The sequence below is a fragment of the Centroberyx affinis genome, unplaced genomic scaffold (assembly GCF_046629955.1).
Source record: "Centroberyx affinis isolate AG114_WGS23_722 - 3 ecotype Tasmania unplaced genomic scaffold, CSIRO-AGI_Caff_v1 ptg003608l_1, whole genome shotgun sequence".
NCBI lineage: Eukaryota > Metazoa > Chordata > Actinopteri > Beryciformes > Berycidae > Centroberyx > Centroberyx affinis.
This window is the reverse complement of record NW_027281526.1, coordinates 23,461-49,525: the sequence shown is the minus strand read 5'-3', so window position 1 is coordinate 49,525 and position 26,065 is coordinate 23,461. Positions and strand designations below refer to the sequence as shown.

The window sequence follows — 26,065 nt, the reverse complement described above, 5'->3', positions numbered from 1 at the left end:
GAAACAAAGCAGAAAAATGGTAATATCCAGTTGAAATCAATGCAAGTTGTGTGTCTCAAAAGCTTAAAATCCAAAAGAAAAAGAGAAAAAAGAAAAAGAAAAACAACTCATGCTTCAGTCATCAACAAGTTCTATTTGAGTAATCCCTTTCCAAGAAGCCACGCACGTGTTATCACCAATTTTTTTTCACAAAACGTCTAAAATACCACATGAAGGAAGTCAGTCAAAACAGAACTTCCTGTCACAAATGTAAGACCAGCTGTTGCACCCTGTGTCAGTTCTGTCAGTGATCCTCTGTCCATTTGTCTGACGAGCCGTCTGCCTCGCCGCATCTCGCCTACTGAATTATTTACGTTGTCTCGTTCTGCCTGTCTCTTTCCCCTCGCCCTCCCACATCCCATTCTTAAGAAACGTCCACATCTTGCCGTCAACTCCTCACAGGTCTTATCATTCTCTCCATACTCCCTCCCTTTCTTATCTAATCCCTCCCTCCCATCACTCCCTCTCACCTGTTTTTAGGTAGTGTCCTCATCTTCCCGTCAGCCCCTCCCAGGCCCCAGTATTTATTCTGGCCTCCGTTGGTCCCTCTGTTTCGGCTTTCACCCACAAACAGAGACTGGGTCACCTCCTGGCTGGAGCCTTCGTCCTTTGGGTAGCTGCCATCACTGGAAAAGGAGAGGGGAGAAATGGAGAAAAATGGGAGATAAAAAATGGATATATCTATTTAAAAAAAAACACAAATACCATACAAATACAGTTGGAGAGCGGAAGTGAAAGAGAGAGGAATTCATGGCCACAGAAAAGCCTTACACAGACATATAGTACAAAACATAGTCATGCATTTTTATCAGTTATGCTTTTTCATTTAGGGAAGCAAGGAGAGGAGAGAAGTGGGCATGCCGCTGTATTATGCAAGAGAGACGTTTGTGGCCACACAGTAAATTTAAAGCGTCTGCTACATGCCCAGTATCTATCAATCATAGGTGGTTCTTGGCAAGTTCTTCTGGCAGGGAGAGGAGGAAGGCAAGCACGGCTGAATAAAATCATGAGGGTGCCATAAACACAGTGATTTAGATGAGTACACACCTGGCAAAGGACAATCCCACTCCATTGTCTGCAAAGCTGTTCAGAGAAAAAAAAATTGAATGTGTTAGTTTCACAAAATGTCTGTTATTGAAAGATTTTGAGCCTGTCCAGGCAACAAAGGGGTGAGAGAAGTAGAGAGTATTTTGCTATTATCCCCCACTGAGTGAGTGTCAGCTTTTCTTCCTCACTAACCTTGGTTTTGTGAAGAATAAAAAGTGAAGAAACTACCTATCGCATAGAGTGGAGTCATCAAGTAATGAAGTAACCAATGCCAATCAGGGACCAGTTATTGACAGTCTTGATATCGGTGTATAAATTAACTGTTGTTCTCATAATGATGATCAGATAATTACTGAATTGACTATCTTGACTATGTTGCACATGGATATTACGTACCTCTGGAATATATCCATGGACTTCTCCGAATCTGCATTTATTATTTGCATTTATTTGCAATGTCTCTATAGTTTTATATTATGTGAATTACCTTCATTTTATTTTATTACCCCTTTTCTATTATTACCTTCCTGTACTTGACTTCTTTGGCATTGTTCTGCCAATTGCTGCTGTGGCACCCCCAAGGGGATCAATAAAGTGCTATCTTATCTTATGATCTGAGAGGGCAATTTCAGTCAAATGATAACAGTGTATAGAGGTGCATTAATTACATCTGAAAATAAGGATGTTTCTGCCCTGAGGAGCGGATGGTGTCATCACAGGAGTCTGAGGTGGGGCTACATCACATACCCAGCGTAAATTTTCAACACCCCAATTCAGGTTTTTGTGATGACACAGTCCGCTCCGTGCCTCTCCTTCCAAGTCAGACACTTCCCAGTCCCCAGTCGTCTGGAAGAAGCTATGAGCTGGCTGCTGGTCTCACACTGATGACATCACAGCCTGTGAGCCGCCTCACCCTGAGTTCTGGATGACGATGTCACCGCCCCGTATCCACGCTCCCAAGTCGTTGTTCTTGAAGGAGATCAGGGTGTCGATGAGCGCCGCCACCCGAGGGCGGCTAGGGTCAGCGTTCTGGTGTGGTCGGAATCTGAAACACACACGGGTTGGTATTAGTATACTTGTGAGGACCTTCCATTGACTATGTTCACTCCCTAACCCTAAACTTTCACCCTCACCACTACATGCCTAACCTTAATTCTTATCCCAACCTAAACCTAATACTAAAGCTAACCTTAACCATGAGCTCAAGCCCTAACTGTAAACTATCCCGTTACAGTATTGAGGACTGGCAAAATGTCCTCACTTTGGAGGATTTTCCTCATCTTTCGATCTTTGTGAAGACATTTGGTCCTAATTAAGAAGTCCAAAAACACACACACATGCACTAGATTGATTTAACATATTCAAAATATGAAGGTTACTCATGGAGCCTGTCATCATACCTTCATCAGGCCATGAATCCATACACACATACTGTATAAACATGCAGATGTTACACACTATATATTACAGTACAGACACATACAGCAGTGAAAACACACACACACACGCTCTTCCTACTGTTTCTCACAATCAAGTACACAGCACTCTCTCTCATATAAACAGATTAATACCAAGCCCCCCCCCCCCACACACACACACACACATGCACACACATACACCCAGGGATCTCCTACACAAACCCACTAAGCAAGCAAAACACTCACACGTATACACACGCGCGCACACACACACACACACACACACGGAGAGAGTGGGCAGCAGTCTCAGCGGAGACGTAAGATTTTTTCCGTCTGGTCGAGGGCTGTATTTGGGTAGAGAGCAGCAGAGTGGAAACTCTATCTGTGAAGCCTTGTTTTCTCTGTCAACACGAACCTGACAGACCCTCCACTAAAATGCAGTAACACAGTAGTCATAAGGCTGTCTATCTCACCCTGCAGTCACAGGCCATATCCTCATACATATACACTAGTGAGCCATAAATAACTTCATTCTTGTACAGTCACAGGTTGTGGCGTAATGCAAATACATTATTGGGCCACAAATATCTTAATATTTATATATCTGTACACCATATCCTAATGCTTATGGTCATCCACCACAGAGCCCCTAAAAGTACACAGTCATAGGCTATATGTGAAAACATATATCAGTGAGTTGTAAGTCACTAATCCATTTAGCTACACAAACATCCTGCCCCATTTTAATTCCCCCTCTATAGATGTATTCTTTTAAGAGCAATTCATATTGTTTTAAACACTGTAGAGATGACACACTGTATATTTCATGTACACAGAGAAATGCCCATAGACACATGTTCACATGCACATACACACCTGGCGTTGTTATCCAGACACAGGTATTCCCGGGGGTCGGCAGCGGTGGCATTGGTGGTCTTCACTCCTTTATCAATGAACAGCCCTGCCTGGGAAGACGCAATATGATTGCAGTAAAATGATGTATGGCAGGTTTTCTTTAAAACCACGAGTACAGATCCAGGATGGGCCACAGGTCCGTTTCTGCTGGACCCACACACAAGAGCACTAGTATGTTTTCATGAGTGTGGGTCCAGGGGCAATAAAAAATGTACTAAATTTAAATCCTGGGCTAACAGAGTTAGAGGATTACTGCTGTATAGGGTACTGCGGAAAGTGAGGAAAGTGATAAAAAGTGATATGTATTCTATTTTTATCATATATATGAATTGACTTGAAATTTATGGTTAAAAACTGAACTGTACAAATGAATTAAGGGGAGAATGTAGCGTGTGTGTGTGTGTGTGTGTGTGTATATATGTAATACATATGGAAACCTGTGCTCTGCGTTGGTCCTGTGGTATAAGTGAAGTATAGTCTTAAGCCTTGGGGCTCCTTCCTCTATAAGAGAGGCTGCTGTGGTCGGACTGGACAAAGAACTTACAGTTCACCTGCCCGGCTTCTGTCATTACACACACACCAACAGAGCGCTATTGTAGAGGTTACCTCTGTGTGTATATGTGTATGTGTGTATGTGTGTGTTTTCTTGGCTTGGTGACTAAGCAAAGAATTATGTGCAATACTGTTTAAAGGTCATAAATATTTCTCCTGTCAGTATGAAAGACAAGAAAGAGGAAAGAAAACCCTCGCTTTGTGCTACTGTATCAGGATGTGAAATGTGTATGTGAAAATGAATTACTGGTTCTCTGGTGTAGAGATATTTGTTCAGTCTTTTAATGCTGGGGCTTTTTCAAGGCTGTTTCCAAACCTGGACAGCACTTGATGAGCGGCAGCTATAATACCTTAAAGTTGGAGTGTACGCGGTTGTTGTAGAAAATTCCCAGAGGTGTGAGCTCTGCCTTGGTCTCTGGTACCAGCCCATGAGAGTCTCCTGTGGAAGAGCTGTGGAACACATACCATATGCCAGCGTCCTGCGGCAGAAAGGGAGAGTAGAGAAATAATACGGTGATAAAAAAAATAAATTATGTTGCAATGTATTGTATCAATTTTCTGGGCTCAAAATATATGCCCCCAGCGGATTGAGCCACACAGAAAGCACAAACCAGGCCTAAGAGTTCATCAGTGTTCAAGGGTTCATAAAAGCTTGCACTTCATCAGATGCAGATAAAGGACCTGGATATCATGCGAATACCTCCTACCAACATGTGGGATCATGAGAGATCTGCGTCATCTGCTTTCTGATATCAGACAAGATCTCACTACATTTATTGCATCTCTCTATCAGACACTAAAGCCTGTTAAATCCCATTTTATTGGCGGATCACATTTTTATGAGCATGAAAATCTTTTTTTTTTTTAAGTTCAGGAACACCTAAGCCAGTGTAGCTTCATGTAATATACTACGAGCATCACTGAGGGTCTCTTTTTGCTGGTTGATTCATTTCTTCATTAATCAGTTAATAAAAGCTATTTTGAAGCTGTTTTTTTTTAATATAGCTCTGATATTACTACCTGAGAACCAGCAGCTGCATTGCTGATGAGGTTGTTATTGGGGTTGGCAATCCAGAATGTTGAAACTGCCCTGGAAAACAAACACACACACACACACACACACACACGGACACAGACACAGACAAACACACGCACACAAAAGCAGGAGTAGATATTAAAAGGTCTGTACACTGGCATATCAGAGACTATTGACTAATGAGCAGAGAGAGATCAAACAATCCTGTGATCCTTCAAAATTCCTTCAATAATCCTCCTCTCCAACATCAACCCTGGACGGAGACAGCGCTGCCAACACACACACACACACACACACACACTCCTGAAAACAGACTTTGCTGCTTCCCTTACAGAGGCCCTCTTCTTGCTCCTACGACAACATAAAAACATCCCATAGAGAGGCGAGGTTGTTATTGCATGGATAAGACCACTCCGCCGCTATCTCACTCACACACCACCAGTTACAGTTTCTCTCTCACAACGGACATGGACCCTCTGTCTTCTCTCAAAGTTTGTCTGCACTATCTCACCCATCTTCCCACACTGACTTCAGTACCCCAGGCTTACTCACATACTTACACATTTGCACATGCAACAAATCATTTGTGTTCATTTGGCCATACTGTTTTCGAAGACAAGATAGTTGCTCAATGTCTTTATGTTTCCCACATGACTATCAAGCTACTTTAGAATATAAAGACATTAGCAATTACAATAACAATTGTTCTGTGTGCTTGGCAAGCATGTATTTGCTATTATCTGTCATTACTATTATCCTTAGACTAAAGAGCCGCCAAGCCCCGCAGTTCCTAAATTAAAGCTGTGGCTGGCTACCATGGATAGATCGATTAGGTATTTTATATCAAGAGATACTAAGAAATTGTCTCTTACTTGCACTCGGTGCTAGATGAGGGCGAATCTCCTTATGTACATGATGTTGGTGCAGAAAGTCTCACTGCTCTCTCTACAACAGCAGTATCACTACAACTACAGTATAACTTGTGATATAATAAAAACCCACACAGCAAATCTTTCAGTGTTAATGAGTGTTGATGTCTCAGTGACAATTATTTTATTATCAAGTGTATAAGTGTTGATTGGTGTGTTGTTTGTCCACTCATAGAGCTGATATGGCTCTGGGGCGGCTGTTCAAAACTGTCAGAAGTGTTGAATTAACTCTGATGGATGTGGACTTATATAAACACTGGCACAGTGTTGATTTTTATCCTCTCAGAGTTAAACTGACACTGACGTTTTTGCTGTGCAGTTTCTTATTGGCCCTCCATGCTCACTGAGGGTGTGTAACCTTTATATACCTCCATAGACCAAGTCCTAGATACTCATTGCTCTGTACATATTGTACATGCTCTATCACCACACCTACAACCCCTTATCTTTATCTCTTTCTGGATTACTCATTACTGTAGTGTTGGATGAGGGAGTGTAGCCCCTCAAAGACCTCCTCCTCACCCCTCCTCAATGCTGGTGCAGAGAATCATTCAGTCACTCTTTCTCTACTTGCTCTGTACCTACATCTCTAACCCAAGATATATCAGGTCACAGTCCTAATCTCTTACTTGCACTCTGTGCTGGGTGAGGGAGTGTAGCCCTTGTAGACTTTGTCCTTGATGCTGGTGCAGAGGGTCTCGTTGCGGTCGGTGGGCAGCAGGGTCCCGGGTCGGGTCAGCAGGCCCAGGTTGTGGTAGAAAGTGTTACGCTGCTCAATCCCATCCTCAAGGAAGAAACAGTGACCCAAGGTGTCGTAGCCCACGGTGTGCTTCACCTGGGTCAGAGAGAGAAGAACTTAAAGGAGAAGAAGTATACATTTTTAAAAGCTTTTAAATGCTTTTAAATGTAAATACCTTGGAAATATATTCTTAAAGAAAGTTGTTATAGAAAGTGTATGTTTAAGTCTATCTTAGAATCACTGACTTCCAGTCATACTGAAAAAAAAATCATTGTACATTCCAGCTGTCAGATGCGTTTGCCTCTTAGAATACTTAAAATTCCTACCAGACAGAAAAAAAATACACTTTTATGCTTAGAATGCAACATACTTCATCAAACTAGACTGAAACTTTGTGGTGAATGATGGTATGAAGACAGTTGCTGAAGAGCATACACAACAAGAGAATATTAACATTGTCCTTGCGACAGAAGGGAAACAGGAAAAACAGTCGAGTCAAACAATGTTATCCGAAAGTTAGTAAATTCCATTTCCTCAATGCAGCTAGGATGAATGCTTTCTATCCTCAAGGACAAAAGTTAACCCATCACCGTTTGACGTCAAGAGGGGACATAACACACACACATGCAAGCAATCTTGTACAGCACACACAAATACAGAAACACACACACACACACACACACACACACAGACAAAGACATTATGATTTAACTGTTTACCAGACGTACTTGTGTGAACATGAGAGGTAGATTCTCTCCTCATGTGATTTTACATATCTATAACAAAGTCAATAAAAACATCTACATCTGCCCAAGGTAAAGAACAAATATCATTCTACCTCTCTCCAAAGAGACTGTAAGACAGAGGATGGTAGGATAGAGAAAAGGATAAGATGGGAAGGACTGAAGAGAGAGAGATTAAGGAGAAGAAGAAGGGAGAGGAAGAAAAGGAAAGGCGGAAAGAAGCCATTACAGTAATCTAGTGATGGACGCTGTAATTGATGTGCATTTAACAGCCAGAATCACATGGAACTCATTAGCAAGAGCTGTCTCATACATCCTCCAAACATACCGATGTGCCTACAGCTCTCTTTTCGTCTTTCTCACAGACATTAGACACACACACACACACACACACACTCTCTCTCTCTCTCTCTTTACTAACCAGCAGTCCGTTGGTGGCATGGATGCTGAGGCAGCGAGAGAAGGAGTGGTGTATGGCGAGTCCTTCCACATAAGTGGGCTCCCAGTAGCCTCCCCTCTGGTCGACGTCCCCGCACAGGTGGAAGTGGAGGGGGTAGCGGCCTCTCTCTCCCTGCTGGCCCATGTTCCTCAGCTCCACCTGGGACAGATGCACCGACGAGAAGTTCCCAAAGATCTGAAGGTGGGGGGGGGGGGGGGATAAGGGGAGCAGAGGAGGGGGGAGAGAGAAAGAGAGAGAGAGAGAGATTTAAAATCAATCGAGTAAAAACAGTGAGCTATTATATACCACAAAGTAAATAATGCTGGCCTTGCGGAGGGTAACACAAGGTTCGTATTATGTCTCAAAAGTAGGCTAACTATTTATCCACTCCTGTCCCATTGCAATGTTTGGGTCTATAGTGTTATTCTCTTTTTTGCCCATGGTCCCAGTAGGATATGAACTATAGCACTGTTGGCACCGAGCTCCACTGAATCAAACAGGGCCAAAACCACTGATGTTCCTCTTCATGAATAGGAGACGTGTTATAGAGGCATGAATTAAATGCTAAATATGCACAGGGATGCACACACGCAAAACACAAATGAGCTGAGGAACAATTAAACTTAAATATCAATGTCAACAAATAAACCGAGACACACAAATACACTGTACAATGCTCTCTTGGAGGTCTTTTGTGGGTACGGCATAATCCACACTGTCTGGTTCCTGTTAAGGAGGTATTGGCCAATCCTTCCATCTAACTGTAACTCACCCACTTCATACACACACACACACACATACACACACACACTGTACATACCAGCCAGCTCTCTCTCTTTCTCTGACACACCCAGAAACCTCTCTCGCTCTCCCTTTCTCTCTCAAACACACGCACACACACACGCACACACACACACACACACACTTGGACACCAGACTGGTAACTGATGAGCAACAAGAGGGTTCATTTTGTTGAGCGTAAGGGGGGCAGTTACATAAAGCCTGAGGAATGTTACTGTGTATTTACCACCAAAGTGAATGAAATTGTAACTATCACTAACCAAATGACAGTGAATAAATATACATTATTATATACAACGCACACATGTAAGTCAGGGAGCCTGTGATGCTCCTGTTGTCACTGTGTTTGACCTTAATCTGTCTGCAGTGCTTCACTGTTCACAAAGGAGATTTATAGACTTTGTGTCTTATGAAGAATAAGTGGCATCCAAGCAAATGAGAGCTTGGCATGAGGAGAGAGAGATGAGACGGAGAGAGAGAGAGAGAATGGGAGATTAGAAGTGAGAGAACTAGGTCAAGAAAGAGAAAAGGAAAAGAGCTCTTCACATAACGTACTGAAAGGGAACATGAATACTCTCCCTCATTAAGGACGGTGTATAAATATATAATGTATGCACCTTTTAGCTCAGCAATATGGAAATCGTCACGCAGATTATAGCAGACACAGTGACCTTAAATGAGGATTTTTAAGTTATACTGAAACACGCAGACACATACATCAGCAAAAACAGACACGCGGCACAGTCTAAACACAGAGCCTATGCTGTAAACACACACACACGCGTCACACACACATACACACACCTTGATGTGGCCTCCGTAGGTGTCGTGGCTGTAGAACTGGCACCCGTTGTTTCCATAGCAGGAGTTTTCCATTTCTCCGTAGATGAGAATGTTCCTGGAGAGCAGAGCCACTTCGGCACGCATGTCCACCCCATCTACGATCTCTCCGACGTGGTTATACTGAGGCCTCCCTGCCGCACACACATATCCATGGTGACACATTACAGCTTACATGCATACCAAGAGGTGGAAGGGGCTCGATGATCAATCTGAAAAAACCCCTGGTACAGCATTGGACAAAGCTGATGAAAAGATGCAAGTCATTACTGAGCATGAAAACAAATGTCAATCTCCGCCATGCGTCTCGTCCAGAGAAAGCAGAAAGAAAATAAACACTGAATAACAGCACAGCAGATATGAAATCTAACAGCAACATTCAACACCATTTGGCTTGAATTTGTTGTGGAACATTCCTCAGGTGGTACAAGACAAACTGCTCAACGTTTGCCGTTAAAACAAAATCAAAATGTTGCAACAAATGGGTAGTGGCACTTTAACTAAACTGAGGTATTGTATTTCTGAAAATGGCGTGCCTCCAACTGCCAACTACAGGAAGTATGCTTAGCAGCACATACACAAACATAAACAGACAGCTACCCACACTCCAAAAAAACCCAATCAAAATAATAGAGGAGTAGAAACACAAACTAATCAAACACACATGAAACACAAAATAATCAGCTCTTCGACGATGCAAAAAGCAGCCACCTTGCCCATAGGGTGCAGCTGCCACTGAAATTGCACAGCACTTCACCAGCTGCTCAGCCCTTCCTCACGGCAAACACACAAAATCAGGAACACACACGCTAATACCCCCTCCTCTCCCTTCAGGAAGGGAGTTGGTAATTGTTGACAACAGAGGAATGAGCTGAGGAAACATTGCTGACAGACAGATGGACAGAGAATAACAGAGTATTAGAGAACGGGGAACAGAAGAAGGTGGGGGGGACAATGATTTCAAATCCGTACAAGCTGCTGTTACTATCAAAACATAAACTGACAATCTCTTATTATCTTTTGGTAATCTTACATCACCGTAACAGCTGAACATAACATATGATCCATCTGATCTCAGGATTAGCAGCACTGCTAATCAAATTAATCAACTGCAGTAACAACTTGGTGTAAGATCTTATCAGCTTGCTGGTTCCACTGGTATATCAGCCTGGAGTCTCCAAATGAACTTTAATCTAAAATATGCTGTCCAAAAAACCTGTGTAGCTTTGGATAAATTGATATTTACATTGACTGATATTACAGGTACATTTTGAGCTATCACTTCTTATTTTAACTCGTCACAATATTAAGTAAAAAGTCCAGACATTCCCCTGTTGTCCATCACGCTCCATTTCCCACATCTCTTCCTTACTCTCTCTCTATCTCTCTGTCATTTTACATTTTTTTGCTGGTGTACAGTGATAGCTCTCTGTTTATAAATGGTGGAGTCAGATTACAAGACACACAGACAAGCAGCAGAGGACAAACACACACACTCATACCCCCTCCACACACACACAAAACCAACTTTAGCTCACTGGAAGCCACACACACACACACACACACACACACACACACACACACACACACACACACACACACACACACACACACACACACACACACACACACACACACACACACACACACACACACACAGCTATATCCCCTCTCACCTTGTATCCTGACCTGCCTGCTGGTGCAGTGAGGGCAGAGCAGCAGGGTAAACTCCTCAGCCTGGTGCATGGAGTAGTCTGTACTGGCAACCACAATTTGATCCCCAGGTTGCCAGGTCTGCTGCACCTCATCCTGCAGGTTCAGCACCACCTGGTCCACTGCATCCACCTGGAAGCCTGAGATGGGGAAACCTGGTGGGAGCGAACAACAACCGCAGCTTTATTTTATAGAAACATGAGAGGCAGGGAGATCTGGAGCGCAGTATAACACTAAACAGGGCAAATTGCTATTTCCAATAACTTTTCAGGAATTTAGGAAAACCTTTATCTTCAACATTGACACACATGCTTTTTTTTTTTTTTTTAAATTGTACAACAGAGTTTTATCTGGTATCATAGGCCATAGCCATAAAGGATCTTGTAAACCCTCACAAGAAAAAAAAAGAAAAAAGAAAATCCCCTCAGCTTTTCACACCAACAGTAGCAAAATCTTATTACACTGAGACTGAGAAACCTAATAGAAGAACAATAGAGTGATAAAAGAGTTTTTTAGCTGGCGCTCATATTATTCCCAAGTCCCAACCTCCATCTAATCTGCACAACCCTCAGATGGGGAGACAAGACAATTAGACGAGAGAACAAAAGATGAATAGTAATTTGTACGTATTTCGACACCACTGTGTATTGAAGGGTGAAGTGAATAGTAATTTATTTCCACTGAATAGTAATTTGTTTCCAGTGAATAGTAATTTGGATCCTGGCCGCTGTATGGCTCATTAACCATGGACACATTTAGTAAAGAAATACTAATTCTGAACGAATATCAGGGAAGAAATCTGTATATTTACAGCAATTATTTGTACTGTTCAGTTGTAGACAGTGATCAAAACCTCAACCCTCTCCCTATCAACAAAAACTTTAGGTAATATGAGAAAAGGATACAACTTCAACAAGAAAAAATAGAAATTCATTTCTTTTGATGAATCTCCTCCTTTCTCATGCTTTGTCATTTTACATTTTATGTTTTACAATGAAATGATGTAACTGTCAAAATGTGTTTTACAAGGTGTGGGCGTGCATGGCTGCATTAAATAACGGTTATAAGGAAAACAAACCATCTGACAGGATGTGCTAGTGCCTCACCCAAACCACACACACACACACCTGCCTTAAGACCTGGTATTTGTCATAACAACATGGGGACAAAACCAGTGTCGCTCACACATGCTCAGGAATGTCTTTCATGTTCATGATTGACCTGAGTACCAGCTTCTATGCTATTAAAAGCCTGTTGTTGTCAACAACGAGCTAGCAACACATTCTACAATAGACAACCTATGGAAGAAAATAGTGCTCAGTGACAAAAGCCACATTATGCTCACTATATATCGTTCTCATTTGCTGTCAACGATGAATCATACATTATTTGATTGTCAAACTGGTTTTGAACTGATTCCACCATGAGCTGCTTCTCACCGTTCCTCCATTCGCTGTATGCGGTGACGGAGAAACCCACTCCGTCCACGGTGGTGAAGTTCCTTCTGGCCAGAGCTTTCCCTCCCGTGTCGTGGTTCTCATGTTCCCTGACGTCCTCCGAACACGATGCGTTACCACCGCCTACCACTGAGACCAGAGCCCATGCCTGCCTGGAGAGAGAAAAGGAGGGATGGATGGGAGAGAAAAGTGAAGTGAGAAAGAGGTAGAAGGGAGAGGGAATGATTTTCATACGTTACATTCAAAGAGCATTAGCCACGCTTTCCAAAATCTTTCTTTTGATGACTGAGATGGCCTTAAAGTGCAGCAATAAAGCTGAATCAACATCAACACATAGCTGAGCTGCTCCCACTGCCAACTCACTGTTAACATTCATCACAGATTTACTATTAGGTCACTTGTTTCATCTTTCTCCCTAATGAAAAACGTGGCTGATCGCTGTGTGTGTGTGGGTGTGTGTGTGTGTGTGTGTCTGTGTCTGTGTGTGTATGTCTGTGTGTCTGGATTGAAGAGTTGAAAAGAGTTGACTCATGCATTGGGTTCACCTTCAATTCTGCACGCACGCACACACACACACACACACACACACACATACACACATACACACACACACCGAAATAGCCTTGACTTAATCCTTTTACAGGCTCATTGAGAAGTTACTACTTTTGCTATACTGCATCATTTTGAATAGTCATGGTATTGCTAATAATACAATTGTAGTGGTGCTTTTAAAAGGCACTTTTATTACAGTAGGACTACAACAGTTTCATGACAGTGTAGCAGTCTGTTACTGCTTGATGAATGAGAATATAACTCTCTACCATTATCAACAACCATGACCCATGATTGGTGATAGACGATCCTAACCAATATGTTAATCTGAAAATGACAGTAGCTGCATTAGCTAGCGGCAGAGCAGCAGTTAGCAGACCGGTCCAGTATAGGGAGCTGAGAGTGAAAATATAACAGGACATTCATGTCATTCTTATGTAATATCTTACAGATGGGACAGTTAGTCAGACAGACACACACAGGGTGTGACCTCGATTGAATAATGAAGTGTGTGTGTGTGTGTGCGCCCATCATTCAGAGTGAAATCTGGTGCAGGAAACCATGTGAGGATGTGTAAGGGAGAGATAGTGCAAGTCTACCACACACAACCCACTTCCACTAAGACCACAGAAGCTACGGGCCATAATGCACACACACACACACATTAAACTATTCGCTAGTGTAATGGCCTGAAGGGAGAGGATGGAAGAGGTAATGGCTGTGAAGAGATGAGAGGATGAGAGAAGGTGGGAGGAAGATGGGTGGTGAGAGAGGAGCGGGGGATTGGATAACAGGGTGAATGGCATAAAATAATGGAAAAGACAAAGAGAGGTAGAAAACTAAAGAAAGGAAGTTATGTAATTATTAAATTGCGGACAGAGGATTTCATGAGGAATGTTCTTATGGCTCAGTGGGATAATTTTTACCACAAACAAAACATTAAAATACAACTTTTTACTTCTTTCTTTTTGTTGCATGCCCTCCCTTCTCTTTCCATTAAACACTATCGTATGAAGCAGGAATGTCAAAATAAAAAATTAAATGAGATTAGAATGATTAAATGAGAGGGAGAGACTGAAATCATTTCTGCAGAGGAGCTGGAGGGTGTGGATGGCGAAAGGGACTGGGCGTGAGTTTGAGGGTGTATGTCTTAAAACAAGGCATTGTACTGCAACTCGCTGGCTTGGACGTTTCAAAACGTCACGCCTTTAGCTTCTGAAGCATGACTTCTTGCAGCTTTATCCGCCAGCATCAGCTGAACAACTCCAAAACAACCTCAAAGCCTTTTTGCCATTCCTGGATATCATAACATTTTGAGACTATTGCATGACCTTAAACTTCTTATCAACACTAACTCTCCCCGACAAATATGACCTTCTCGCAGCTTGTAACCTTTCAGAAACCTTCACTTTGTGTTACAATACACACATCAGCCTCATAGTGTTGGACTAAGAGGATTTTGGCCACTACACAGCTGGGACATTCTACATACCATCTCCATGACCCATTATTCGATTTCTGGTAAATGAGAATGATTATGGGCTCACCCAGTCAGAAAAAAGAGCAGCCACAGGCTAGAGGGATGGTCAGTTTTTTGTTTTGTTTTTTATCTCTGGCCTCATATTTGGCAGGCGGTTTCAGCACAAGTCTCACATCTCTACTGAGGCAGAGCTTGGCCCGTTTCACACAAAGAGTGCCAGAGGCAGTTTCCTAGATTCACCTTCACACTAGCCTCTCCAGCTCAGTTTCATCAGGTACGATGATGGATCTGTAGTCAAGCCAGCAGCTCATGCCACAGTTGTACACAGTACAGCAGTGGCAAAACACAAGCTCAACCCCTTGGAGGAGCTCTCCCTGGAAACCATTTCCACATTTGCTGTCATAAGTAAATGTGGACCAGGTATAATCTACTATGACCGCCAGAATGACTTAAGATTCAGAATCTTTAGAGACCCCCTGAATTGGTAGTAGAAATTAGTGATGCCATTCATTTCCAATATGTCACTGTGTTTATATCTGTCCCTATTCATAACTAACTAGTCCTGCCAGCACAATCACAGCCCAAACACATTTTCATGTAGATGAAAGAGCCCCTGTGCCAGGCTACTATGCACCCCACCGACACACAAACAGGATCCATCTGGGGATCCACGCTGCCCTGTCATTACAGACCCAGTGTGTGGCTCTCTGAGGGTTTTCCTGCTGGAGAAAATCAAGAAGGCCTCTTTCTGTCCTTGGGCTGCTGATACGCAGCCTGTGTATATGTGTGTGTGTGTGTGTGTGTGTACACTTTATGTAAAACAGACATAGATAAACACAAAAGTTAGAGGCACACATAGGAAGCAGGAGAGAGTATAAATACAATTGTTTATTTTCACTCTCTCTCCTTTTGGCACATGCCCAAATTGACGTGCATCAGCCTTTTAACGGCCTCATTGTTTGACCAGTAATGACAACATGTGGAGGCCAGAGGTGAATTCAGTAAAGACCAGCAGAATGTGTGTGTGAGTGAGTGTCCTCCTGATAGATGAAAGATGAAAGACAGGAGGGTCAACAGGCACGAGGCAGGAGCCAACACACCTTTTGATGTGTCTGCCACAGGAAGGAATGGTTGGAGCTACTGTTGTCAATTTATGAAGGTCTCTTGGTCTGTGAGTGTGTGCTTGTTCATATGTGTACATTTGTTGGACATTACCAGGAGCATTTTCAGGGGGTTTGACCAGCATGTTATGGCGTGCTGATGTAGCATTGGTGCAAAATAGGAAAAACGCTGGAAAAATAAGCTCCATGATCGGTTTCCTAGTATGTTCCAGCTACATTCACTGGACTCCCTCCATTCCATACACTACACATCTACATTTCATCATTACACTGAATCCTAGATGACCAATCTTTTCAGCCTAACATCACTCAGTCTAACACAGTATGACTTTAACAAGACATTAAACTGCATGCTGTCTCATAACTACATGCTATGTGTATCCACTGTGTATGTGTATCCACGCGGCCATCCATAGCTGACACGTAAATGTCCAGCTGAATAAATGATGAAAGGATAAGAATAGTGTACACACGCACATTTTTTAACACAGACAGGGCCCTGTCTTGTGATCCATTTAAACTGCCGTGCTCTGGATGTGAGTGGATTTGGGCTGAGGACCTCTGTGTTGCCTTGGCACCCACCCCCAGAGGCGAAATGTGACACTGGAGAATCTGGCGTAGCACTTGGCTTTTCAACCAACCAGGGACCAGGCCAGGCTACAAATAACTCTGACTGAAATGCTGTTCTAAGACTTTCGGGAGAAAAAAGAAGTGTGTGTGTGTGTTTGAGTGACAGTGACAGACAAGAGATCTAATGTCATGTACAACTATAATCCAATTTGCTCCTAAACTTTATGAGCAAAAACAAACTTTATGAGCAAAAAGAAAGTTTAACTCTGTGTGGATGAGGCTATACCCTCTGTCGAACATCCAGTATTTGTCCTTTGAGGGAACACAAGCATGAAGGACATTAAATCTCCTGAGTCAGCAGATTTCGCACAAATCCAGGAAACTCCCTGACCATAACCCCATTATCCTCCACGTGCTTCCTCTCCTGGCAGAACACGACATAGAGGAAATACAGGGGAAACAGGGAGTGGAATGCATCGCAACGATTCAGGGGGATATGCAGGATGAAAAAGATGATCATGAAAGAGGCCGTTTTTCCAGGGAAGACGGAGCTGGAACGAGATGCTGGCAATGGCACTGAAGGACAGGGTGTATCAGCCTGTCTGTCAGTCCAAGTGTTGAGACTTAAAAGACAAGGGGAAAAACTTGAATGGCTAAACAAAAGACTCATAAACCATCATTATCACCCCTAGGAGACGAAGAGTAAACAAAACACTCCCAAAGACAAGCAGACAACAGACACCATGTCGTAGAGAATGAACACAAACTCTCTGAGAGCTGGCACAATCAGTGAGACATTTGAACCACAAACACACACACACACACACTCTTTCAGTTTGACAACACACATATGCCAAAACAGTGACGCACACAGATATAAAACAATCAAGACATTTTGAATGTGTATTTTCATGGAAGCCTTTGATTTGAAAGACCCTCATAGAGATCCAAAGGCCTGTTGTTATGATTTCTGTCCCAGCAGTCATTATTTAATCAAACAACTTAAAGTTTAAACATAATGACATCATTTTTATCAAGAACAAATATGTTTTTCAGACTATGAAACTGGTACACCTAGCAATGAAATGTCTTTTTATCATTTACATACTGTATATATACACACCTGTGTGGCATCTCTTATAGCCAAGTAATGGAGCTACGGCGGGGAATTGTCCTTGGCCTGGTCTCTGCCACGATGGCTCCAGCTGAGACTAAGCTACTACTAGCCAACCTCTCCACATAGCCTCACACAGCCTGACGTTAAATTAACTGGATGGATGTTAAGACAAGGAAATAAACAGTTGAAACTGGGACTGCAAAAACCGTCTTCAAAGTAGACTCACAGTAGTAGTCATTTCTCCGTTTTGTTTTTTTCTGCTAGTAGAAGCAGAGGGAGACGCAGTGCATGTAGAAGCTCACCACTACAAGTGGCTCACTTAACAATCATAAATTGATGCTTTTCTCAAATTATACATGATTTTTGTTCATGTTCACTACATCACTGTGAAAGACATTGGCTGTTACACATTCACTGCTTTAGGCTACAGGTTACCTCACATGTTTGAAGAAATGTGCAAAGACACTAACAGTAGTGTTCAAATAAATGTATTCAAACAATATAATGTAGTTGTTCATTTCTGCAAACTGGATACATCAGCCGATTTCTTGTTCTTCCACCGGAATACACAAGATAGCCAAGAAAAGAGGCCACGCTTCTTCTTCTTTGGTTTTGTAAGCAGGTCGTCTTTGGCACTGGAACTCTGAAGTCCTGTAGCTTTGACCACCTGGACAGGTGGACATGTCATTTCTGGGGTCAGACAGGACAGATCCTTGGTGTCTTTGGCTTCTTGGGGCAAAGTGGCAGAAGCCTTGCTGTCAACAGCAGCCTCACACACATTTGAGTGGATGAACATGAAGCTTTAGCCTCCTGAGGTAGGCTGGTTACAGCTTCAGCCGCCTGGTGCAGGTTGTTGGTTGCCTCGTTTTCTGCAGCCTGGATCTCCTGAGGAACATGGATTTCCTCCATCAGGCAGGTTTGCACCTTGACCTTTACAGCTTCAGCCTCCTGGATGGGTGGATGTTGAGTGCTTGATACACTGATATCCTCCAGGTTCAGGATGGCTGTTGCCTTGTCGTCTGCCACCTTTACCTTAACCTCAACCTGGATGGCTGGAGCCTCTGATGCCTGAAGGAGGTTTGTTGATCCATCCTTAAGCAGGTGAATCAGGGTGTCTTATTGTCAGGTCCAGCAGAGAGGATAGTGGTCACATTTTTTCCCTTGCAACATTGCTGGAAGGTGACAGTGCTTACAGCAGCGGCCTCAATCTGTGTACAAGAGTTGAACGTTTCCCCTCTTTTTACCAATTTCCTCCTCCTCCAGGTCAGAAAGGAACTGCATCAATTCAGAATCAATGCTGATTACTGGTTCCCATTTGTCAAGTTGGTCCAGAGTCGGTCCATGCTGTGGGGAGCAGTCAACCACAAATCTAGAGAGATCTGATGAAGCGTAGAGGTGCTGCTCATCAAATACCTCCACCTTGCATTCAACGAGGAGATTCATAATTTCCGAGCCGGATTTGAGTACTGGCTCCCACTCATCAAGGCAGCCCAGAGTAGATCCATACGGTGAGCACCGGTCAGCCACACATCCAGAGTGGTGGTCATTGTCAAAACATGATAGCAAGTAGCAAATAACTGATCTGAAGTTATATAAGGATAGGGTATTTTAATGTAAGTGAAAACTAGCGTAGTTCTAGTTTCAAGCTGGCCACCTGATTTGTTGGTGAAGCTGACCAATATAACAGCTTAACATATCAAACCCAAGTACAGTACATAAATTGTACATTCAAATTTCCAATAATTCCCAACATCTAGGCTAAGCTGATGACAACATCACACATTACAAAAATCAATAAGACTCAAGGCAACCTGCTTAGGCCTATCCATCATTTTAGTCTCAGAGGGAGTGAATCTTGAAGTGCATGACATCCACATTGCATCCCCCGCCACCCCACCCCACCCCATCCCCCAAATACACACACACACACACACACACACACACACACACACACAAAAACTCTCTCTCTGTCTCTCTCTCTTGCACACACTGAGACAGACACTAAGAAGTAGCCCACAGTGCTATGGAGCTCTAATGGTGGCTACAATGCAACAGGAAGTCATTGATTTTCAATGGAAGCCGGCAACACAAAGCTACAAATGCCAGAGCGTAAAATGTAGCAGCGCGTCGGACGAGCGCAGCTACAAACTGAAGTTCAGCTGACTTTAACCTTTTTCCATGCTCTGATGACGCGGTGAAGCGCAAACAAATCAAGGTAGTGTAGGGTCGTTATATTTACGTTATCATTGTTTATTTGCTGAATTAGAAGAACGAGTATTTGCCAAATAAAATAAAAATGAGACAAATGCAACACTATGACAGTCTGACATTATCAGTTGGTGAACCCGGCATGACAACGACATGAACCGCCAGCGACCACCTGGGCAACACTTTTCTGCTCCGTTGGCAACAGTGTAGCTTGGTACACCAGACCGTTCTGTAGCTTTTGTAGGCAGTAGTCTGAATGCACCTTAAGGCAAACACTATAAGGCAAGTTGTGGGAGCAAGATATGCAATTCTACACTTTAGAAAGTAAAGCTCCTCTATAGAGTGACATTGTGCTGCTTAAGCTTTAATTTATAGATAGCAAATCTGAGTAAGGACATAAACCATCATTTCTCACTGCAACACACTTACAATGAGCTGAAAACAGCCGCTCACTTGTAGCCGAAAAAGCTCTAGTCAATACCTTCAATACTAATCCATGAATTCATGGCTTTATTTACCTGTATTTGAGATCGTAGACATAGCTGCTGCCAAGCCTCTCTTCAATGGTCTTCTTGGTTTCCTCCAGAAGACTTTTGACAGCTGAGTCTCCTACAGCCAGAGTGACGATGCGGCCTGCCGGCAGCGATCGAAGCAGCTGGGTGAGCCGTCGACTGTCGTTGCGGGACTCGTGTGTGTCGTAGCGCTCGGTGAACAACACGGCGGCCGTGTCCTGGTCAACCACGCGCAGGTTGATGCCACGGCTGAAGTTACGTTGGAAGGCGTAACCCCCTGTGGCCAGACCGGAAGCCGGGACACTTCGGGTAAGCAGAGACCAGGAAACTCTCTCAGTACCGTGGAGCTCCAGAGTCCCGCCGCCCAGGACGCCGATGAACTTACGGCCCAGGCCGGGGACTTCAGGGGCCGCCTTGTCGTCGGAGCGCCCCACAAGGGCGATGGAGGCACGAGAGCGGTAGCGGCATTTGGGCGCACCAATGTGCAGGGCTCCACCGTCCTCTATCAGGATATGCCGTGTTCTCAAGGTTATGTTTTTGGAGCCATCAATGTTGTCTGCAAAAACCACCCGACCTGAGAAAAGTCAGAGGGAGGAAAACAGTGTTCAATCACCTGCATACTGTACGCTACATCCACAAGCGTCCTTAAACTGAACTTGATCTTATCTGCCAAACTGTAACAATCCATTTACTGTACTTATTACATTTCTAGAGGAATTACCTGGTTGTATTTTGAACAAGTGTATTCCAAATGTGAATCCATCAATATCGAAACACAAAATTCTGCTTAACAAATCATGCATCCTGATGATTGCTTACCTCCTGACTGGATGGTTAGGGAGTGGAAGGTAGCTGAGGCATCCAATCGGAACAAGTTTCCCCTCCGGACCACAACAGCCTTCTCTGGTTGGTGGCCTGGGCTCCAGCTGCTCAGGGACGGGTTGTGGTCTGGACAATTCTCTGTGAACATAATCAATCAGCGAGAAATCTGAGAAATCTATACAATCGATCAGACAGGGATATATATAAATATACTTGGAGGGTATCTGCAGCATGAACTGTATGTGCAGCAGGGTGGGTGGCCTAGGGTTAGAGAGATAGTCCTGTATCCAAACGATCACAAGTTTGATCCCCACAAGAGCCAAAGTGTGTCCATCAACAGTCATGTGACCTGCTGAAGTGAAGTGTCACCAACACTTGCTCTGGGTAAAGCGTCAGAAAGTGCTAAGCAAGAAAAACAAACTAGCAGGTTTCCTGCTTATAAATTCCTGTACAAACCATATATTTTCAGATTGCCAGTCAGCCTAAACATCTGGCTATCTAAACATCTGGCTCTTTTTTTTTTTATTGCTGATAGCATGTCTCTGTTTTCAATAGACTGTAAAATTAAAAGAATGAATAACTTTGCCAACTGAGAGAATTGCAGCATTGTGGGCAAGTCACCTGTACCCAGTGTGAATCCATACAAACAACCAGCTCTGGTCTGGACAGTGGTCCAGTGGTCCAAATCAGGAACAGAGACTAATAAAATAACAAATGAAAGGCAGAGATATCCATGCAGTACTGATATCAAATGTCAGTGTTTTAGACTTCAGAACTGTAGAGTTCTCTGAGTTCTACTCAATGGCCAGTGTTTTGCTTATGGTTTCAATAAAACTAAAACTAAAGCAGCAGTAGTAGCAGCAGATAAACTGAATTCCTGCCTCTGGGATTGAGCAAGAACTATTATTGAACTCAATCTTCTTTGGTTTTGCATTTGGAATCCATACAGCGATGTGTTGTAACACAGAGGTTGGGCACTGGGACTTGCACACTGGTTAAATAAACAATATTCAATATATTATTAATAAATCACAAAAATCTGGACCAGCAATTCCTAACACTGACCGTCCAACACGTCGCCCCCTGTGAGACTCAGGATGAGGATGAGGGTGAGGAAGAAAGCCCCGAGCGACACTCCAAAACAGATGAATGCGTTCTTTCTCTTCCGGAGGTTCTGAGCACGTTCCCTACGCTGGTTCTCCTCCGACAGGCTGAAAGTGGCTCGTCGCTCTGGAGGCGGGCCGTGGGGTTTTAACGGTGGAGGCGGTGGCGGAGCTTTGGCAGGTGGCGGTGAGCGGACCGGAGCCACCCGCCCGGGGACATATCCTGGAGACCGCTGGTGGTTGCCGTTGGGCGGAGCCACAAAGACTGGGAAGCGGCTAGGGCCATCATTAGTCGGCATGGTATATCCGTCTGCTACCTGAGAGGAAAAGAGGGGGAAAGAGGGAGAGGAGTAAGAGGCAGGTTGAAGGGTAAACCATCTGAGAATGTGGGTTAAAACAGTGGTGCCCAAAGTGGGATCCAGGGACCTACGGGGGGTCCTTGAAGACGGTCCTTGGAGTCCTCAGGAAAATGTGGAATACTTGAATTTTGCTATTAGCAGTCAACACACTGAGAGAATGTATATGAACAAATATTTCAATTAGACCTTTAATTTCCCCACTGATATCTGCACACCTACAGTATTAAGCATATCCAACTTTGTAATAAAAATCATATCTAATAACAATGTTTTGTTAGATGGGAGTCTGTGGGGACAAATCTTTACAAATGGCACAATGTGCATCTATTCAGGGGGCCTTAACAGCAAAACACTTTTGGATCACCTGGGTTAAAACATTTACATTTTCTAATCTGTGGCACAGTCAGGGCATTTCCACCATCAGTAACCTGTATGTGGATGGCATATTTGCTTCTTTTAAGGATTTGGTAAATATATATGATCTTCCAAGAGCCCATTTCTTCAGATACTTGCAAGTCAAGTAACTTTGTCCGCAAACATTTTTCAGGCTTTCCTGCAATTCCCCCAATTTCTCCCATTGATTCACTTCTGAAACAAGATCCAATTATAAAAGGTGCCATTACATGTTTATACAATGAGATATCCATGCTATAATCCCCCGATTCTTTCACATTACGTACAATTTGAATTAGATCATAAGACCTGGGAGGCTATCCTCTACAGAGTTCACCGCTCCTCCATATGTGCCAGACATGGGGTGCTGCAGTGTAAGGTGGTCCATAGGGTATATTGGTCTAGGTGTAGGCTGGCAAAGATTTTTCCTGACATTGATCCTACATGTGATAGATGTCGGCAGGCCCCAGCTGATCTTTGTCATATGTTTTGGTTGTGTCCCTCTCTCTCTTCATTTTGGGAGTCTGTTTTTGACACTCTGTCCAAAGTCACCTCTGTCCCCATTGAACCTCCCCAATTGTTGCTATGTTTGGAGTCTTGCCAGCCGAGTCACCTCTGCCCAAATATTTTTTGGATTTTGTGGCATTTTTAACTCTACTGGCAAGGCGGTTAATTCTTATGAATTGGAAGGGTCCCTATGTTCCCACGCATTCGTGTTGGGTTGGGGATGTGCTGCATTTTATGCAGCTGGAGAAAATCAAGCATACCCTACGAGGCTCCCTAGCCAAGTTCGATAAAATTTGGCAGCCCTTTTCAGAATATATAGAGATAGCATTCAAATTATTCCGCCACCTCCCGACTGAAAAACCTCTATCTCTCCCCTCTTTAGTATTGACCTTGACCTACCTACCTATCTGACCTTTGTATTTACACCACGACCTCTCTTTAACCATAACTTACTTAATACCCCCCCCTTTTTTATATATATATTTTCCTCCCCTTTTATGCATTTACTTATTTATTTATTTATTTAGTTTGTTCGTCTTTGTTGTTTGTTAATCTCTCTTGTTGTTGTAACTGTGAAGCTCCATGTGTTGTATTGAGATGTACCTGTGTTTTGTCTGTTTGATTTGTAAACCTGAAAAAACCCATAAATAAATCATATAAAAAAAAAAAAAAAAACATTTACATTTTCTGGTCAAAGGAAAGAGTTAAGAGAGGAGAATAGATAGGAGTGGGTGAATGAAGTAGTAGCCTAGAGGTCAAAAAGGAGGAGGAAGACACTAAAAAGGGACATAAAATGAGAGTTAAAGAAACAGCAGGAGACGAAGGAACAGAAAAGGGCTGATTCTGGGGAAACGCGCAATAAGCCACCAGGCATCTCGCTCATCGCCCCCAGGTAAAGATCCTGGGAGTCAGCCTGAAATTGACTATTAATCAATTCCTCTCAACCATTCAACAGGTCTTCTGGCTGGTTTGGCTCGGACGCAGTGACCTTGGCTGCTCTTGTCCACAGTAATGAAGGGGGTCTTGAATAATGGATCGCAACATTCCCGAGACTATGTTAACACAGCGAAAACAGATGGCACCAATTACAGTAGGGAAGGAGGAGAGTGTTCTGGCCCCAGTCTGTCCCCCCCTTTATTTCACACAAATGAAGAAAGTAGCACAATGCAGACCGCAACCATAGACACACACACACACACGCACACACAGAGAGGTCATACGGACACACACCTGCACATACACACAGGGTGAAAGGAAATGACATTGCAGAAAAAAAAGGCCTCCATGGCACTTTTTTTTTAAAAACCAAACACCCATGCACCACTAACCCTAACCCTAACCTCCACTACAGGGCTTCATAACCAAAATGTCAGCAAGTTGAAGCTTCATCCCTTGGTTTCGGGGCATATGACTTGAAGAATGACCCAGTCTTTTTAAGAGGTCGTTAAAACTATATAACCACAACAACTGTCCGAAACAGGCTCATTCAAACCGCAGACACCCTGTAACTAACTAATTTCTTCTAACTCATTTCAGTCCTTAGATCATCCCTCTGAAACCAGTATTGGCTTGTGTGTATCAATACTTCACACACATGCACACATGCCCACACACAGACACACAGCCGACCATTGTCTTGCCAAGCCAATTAGTCACATCTCATCATTTTACCCCAGAGCACAACAAACCTCTTCATCTCATAAAGAAAGCAATATAATCAAAGACTCCACAAAGAGGGCCCAGTCATTCATGTAGGCTACGATATAAGCTGGGCCTAAAACAGCACTTTTACCCAATTCAGCTCAAATTGGCCCATTAGAGTCTCTCTCTGAACCTTCCTTGAAGTAAATCAAACATGCATGATACTTCATTTTCATCTAAGTCATGCATGCATTCGGCAATTACATTGCTCACAAACCTTCTTTGCGTTTTCCAAGCCTTGCAGTCTGTGTCCTGCATTAGACAAGGTCAGTGGTGGCTCTGTGAATGGGACTATCCCTCTGACATCGGCCTTTATAACCCTATCTCATACTACAGAGGACCAGTGGGTTTTTTACGCTTGCCCATCATAAATTATTCACATTCCACACCATAAAAGGGCCATGCTACTGCTGGTCCTCTACTACTGTCCTGTCAAACCATATGGAGCTGTGGACTTAGTCACCTTAGGCTATTCATCGTTTGGAAATGACAATAATTACAAGACTGAGCGGTGAGCACCTCATGGACATACATCTCTGCTCTGGAGATATATGTCAGTGATTCACTATTCCCATATTCCCAGGTTGTCCTCACTTCAGAACTACTGAATACCAAACAGAAGTAGGGAAACACTGAAATCAAACCGGGATAGGCCATCACACATTCCTCAGTTGAAGAATAATCCCTTACTTTTGAAATCAACAGTGGCAGTGAACTGAATAGCAAGCCATGTGTTCCTATATTAAGTCTGAGGTATAAGCCAAAGCAATATTTCAGGACAACAACAACAACAACACTCCTACTACTACAACCACTACTCCTACTGCTTCTAAGGTGTACTGAAAGCATAAGCAGTAGCCTACCAAAGGATAAAAAAACATTTGTTACAGATTAATTCGTGACTAATGATGACTTATGGGCTTGTTTTGGCCACAGTGACTCCTCCACAGTC

General features: G+C 43.3%; 1 protein-coding gene across 1 annotated transcript in view; it reads right to left on the bottom strand.

Annotated features, from left to right (window-relative positions):
* The window catches only part of cemip2 (cell migration inducing hyaluronidase 2), a 35,884-nt gene that overhangs the window by 9,206 nt on the left and 613 nt on the right, over positions 1–26,065 (bottom strand). Inside the window, exons 2-15 of the mRNA XM_071540324.1 lie at positions 22,116–22,470; positions 21,048–21,188; positions 20,235–20,802; positions 12,651–12,820; positions 11,175–11,366; positions 9,463–9,632; positions 7,840–8,052; positions 6,566–6,771; positions 4,992–5,061; positions 4,322–4,450; positions 3,381–3,469; positions 2,000–2,131; positions 1,087–1,122; positions 510–665 (exon numbers count right to left, since the gene is read on the bottom strand). Coding sequence (XP_071396425.1) covers positions 510–665; positions 1,087–1,122; positions 2,000–2,131; positions 3,381–3,469; positions 4,322–4,450; positions 4,992–5,061; positions 6,566–6,771; positions 7,840–8,052; positions 9,463–9,632; positions 11,175–11,366; positions 12,651–12,820; positions 20,235–20,802; positions 21,048–21,188; positions 22,116–22,452 — 2,609 coding nt within the window. The 5' untranslated portion in view covers positions 22,453–22,470. The remainder of the gene's footprint in view (positions 1–509; positions 666–1,086; positions 1,123–1,999; positions 2,132–3,380; positions 3,470–4,321; positions 4,451–4,991; positions 5,062–6,565; positions 6,772–7,839; positions 8,053–9,462; positions 9,633–11,174; positions 11,367–12,650; positions 12,821–20,234; positions 20,803–21,047; positions 21,189–22,115; positions 22,471–26,065) is intronic.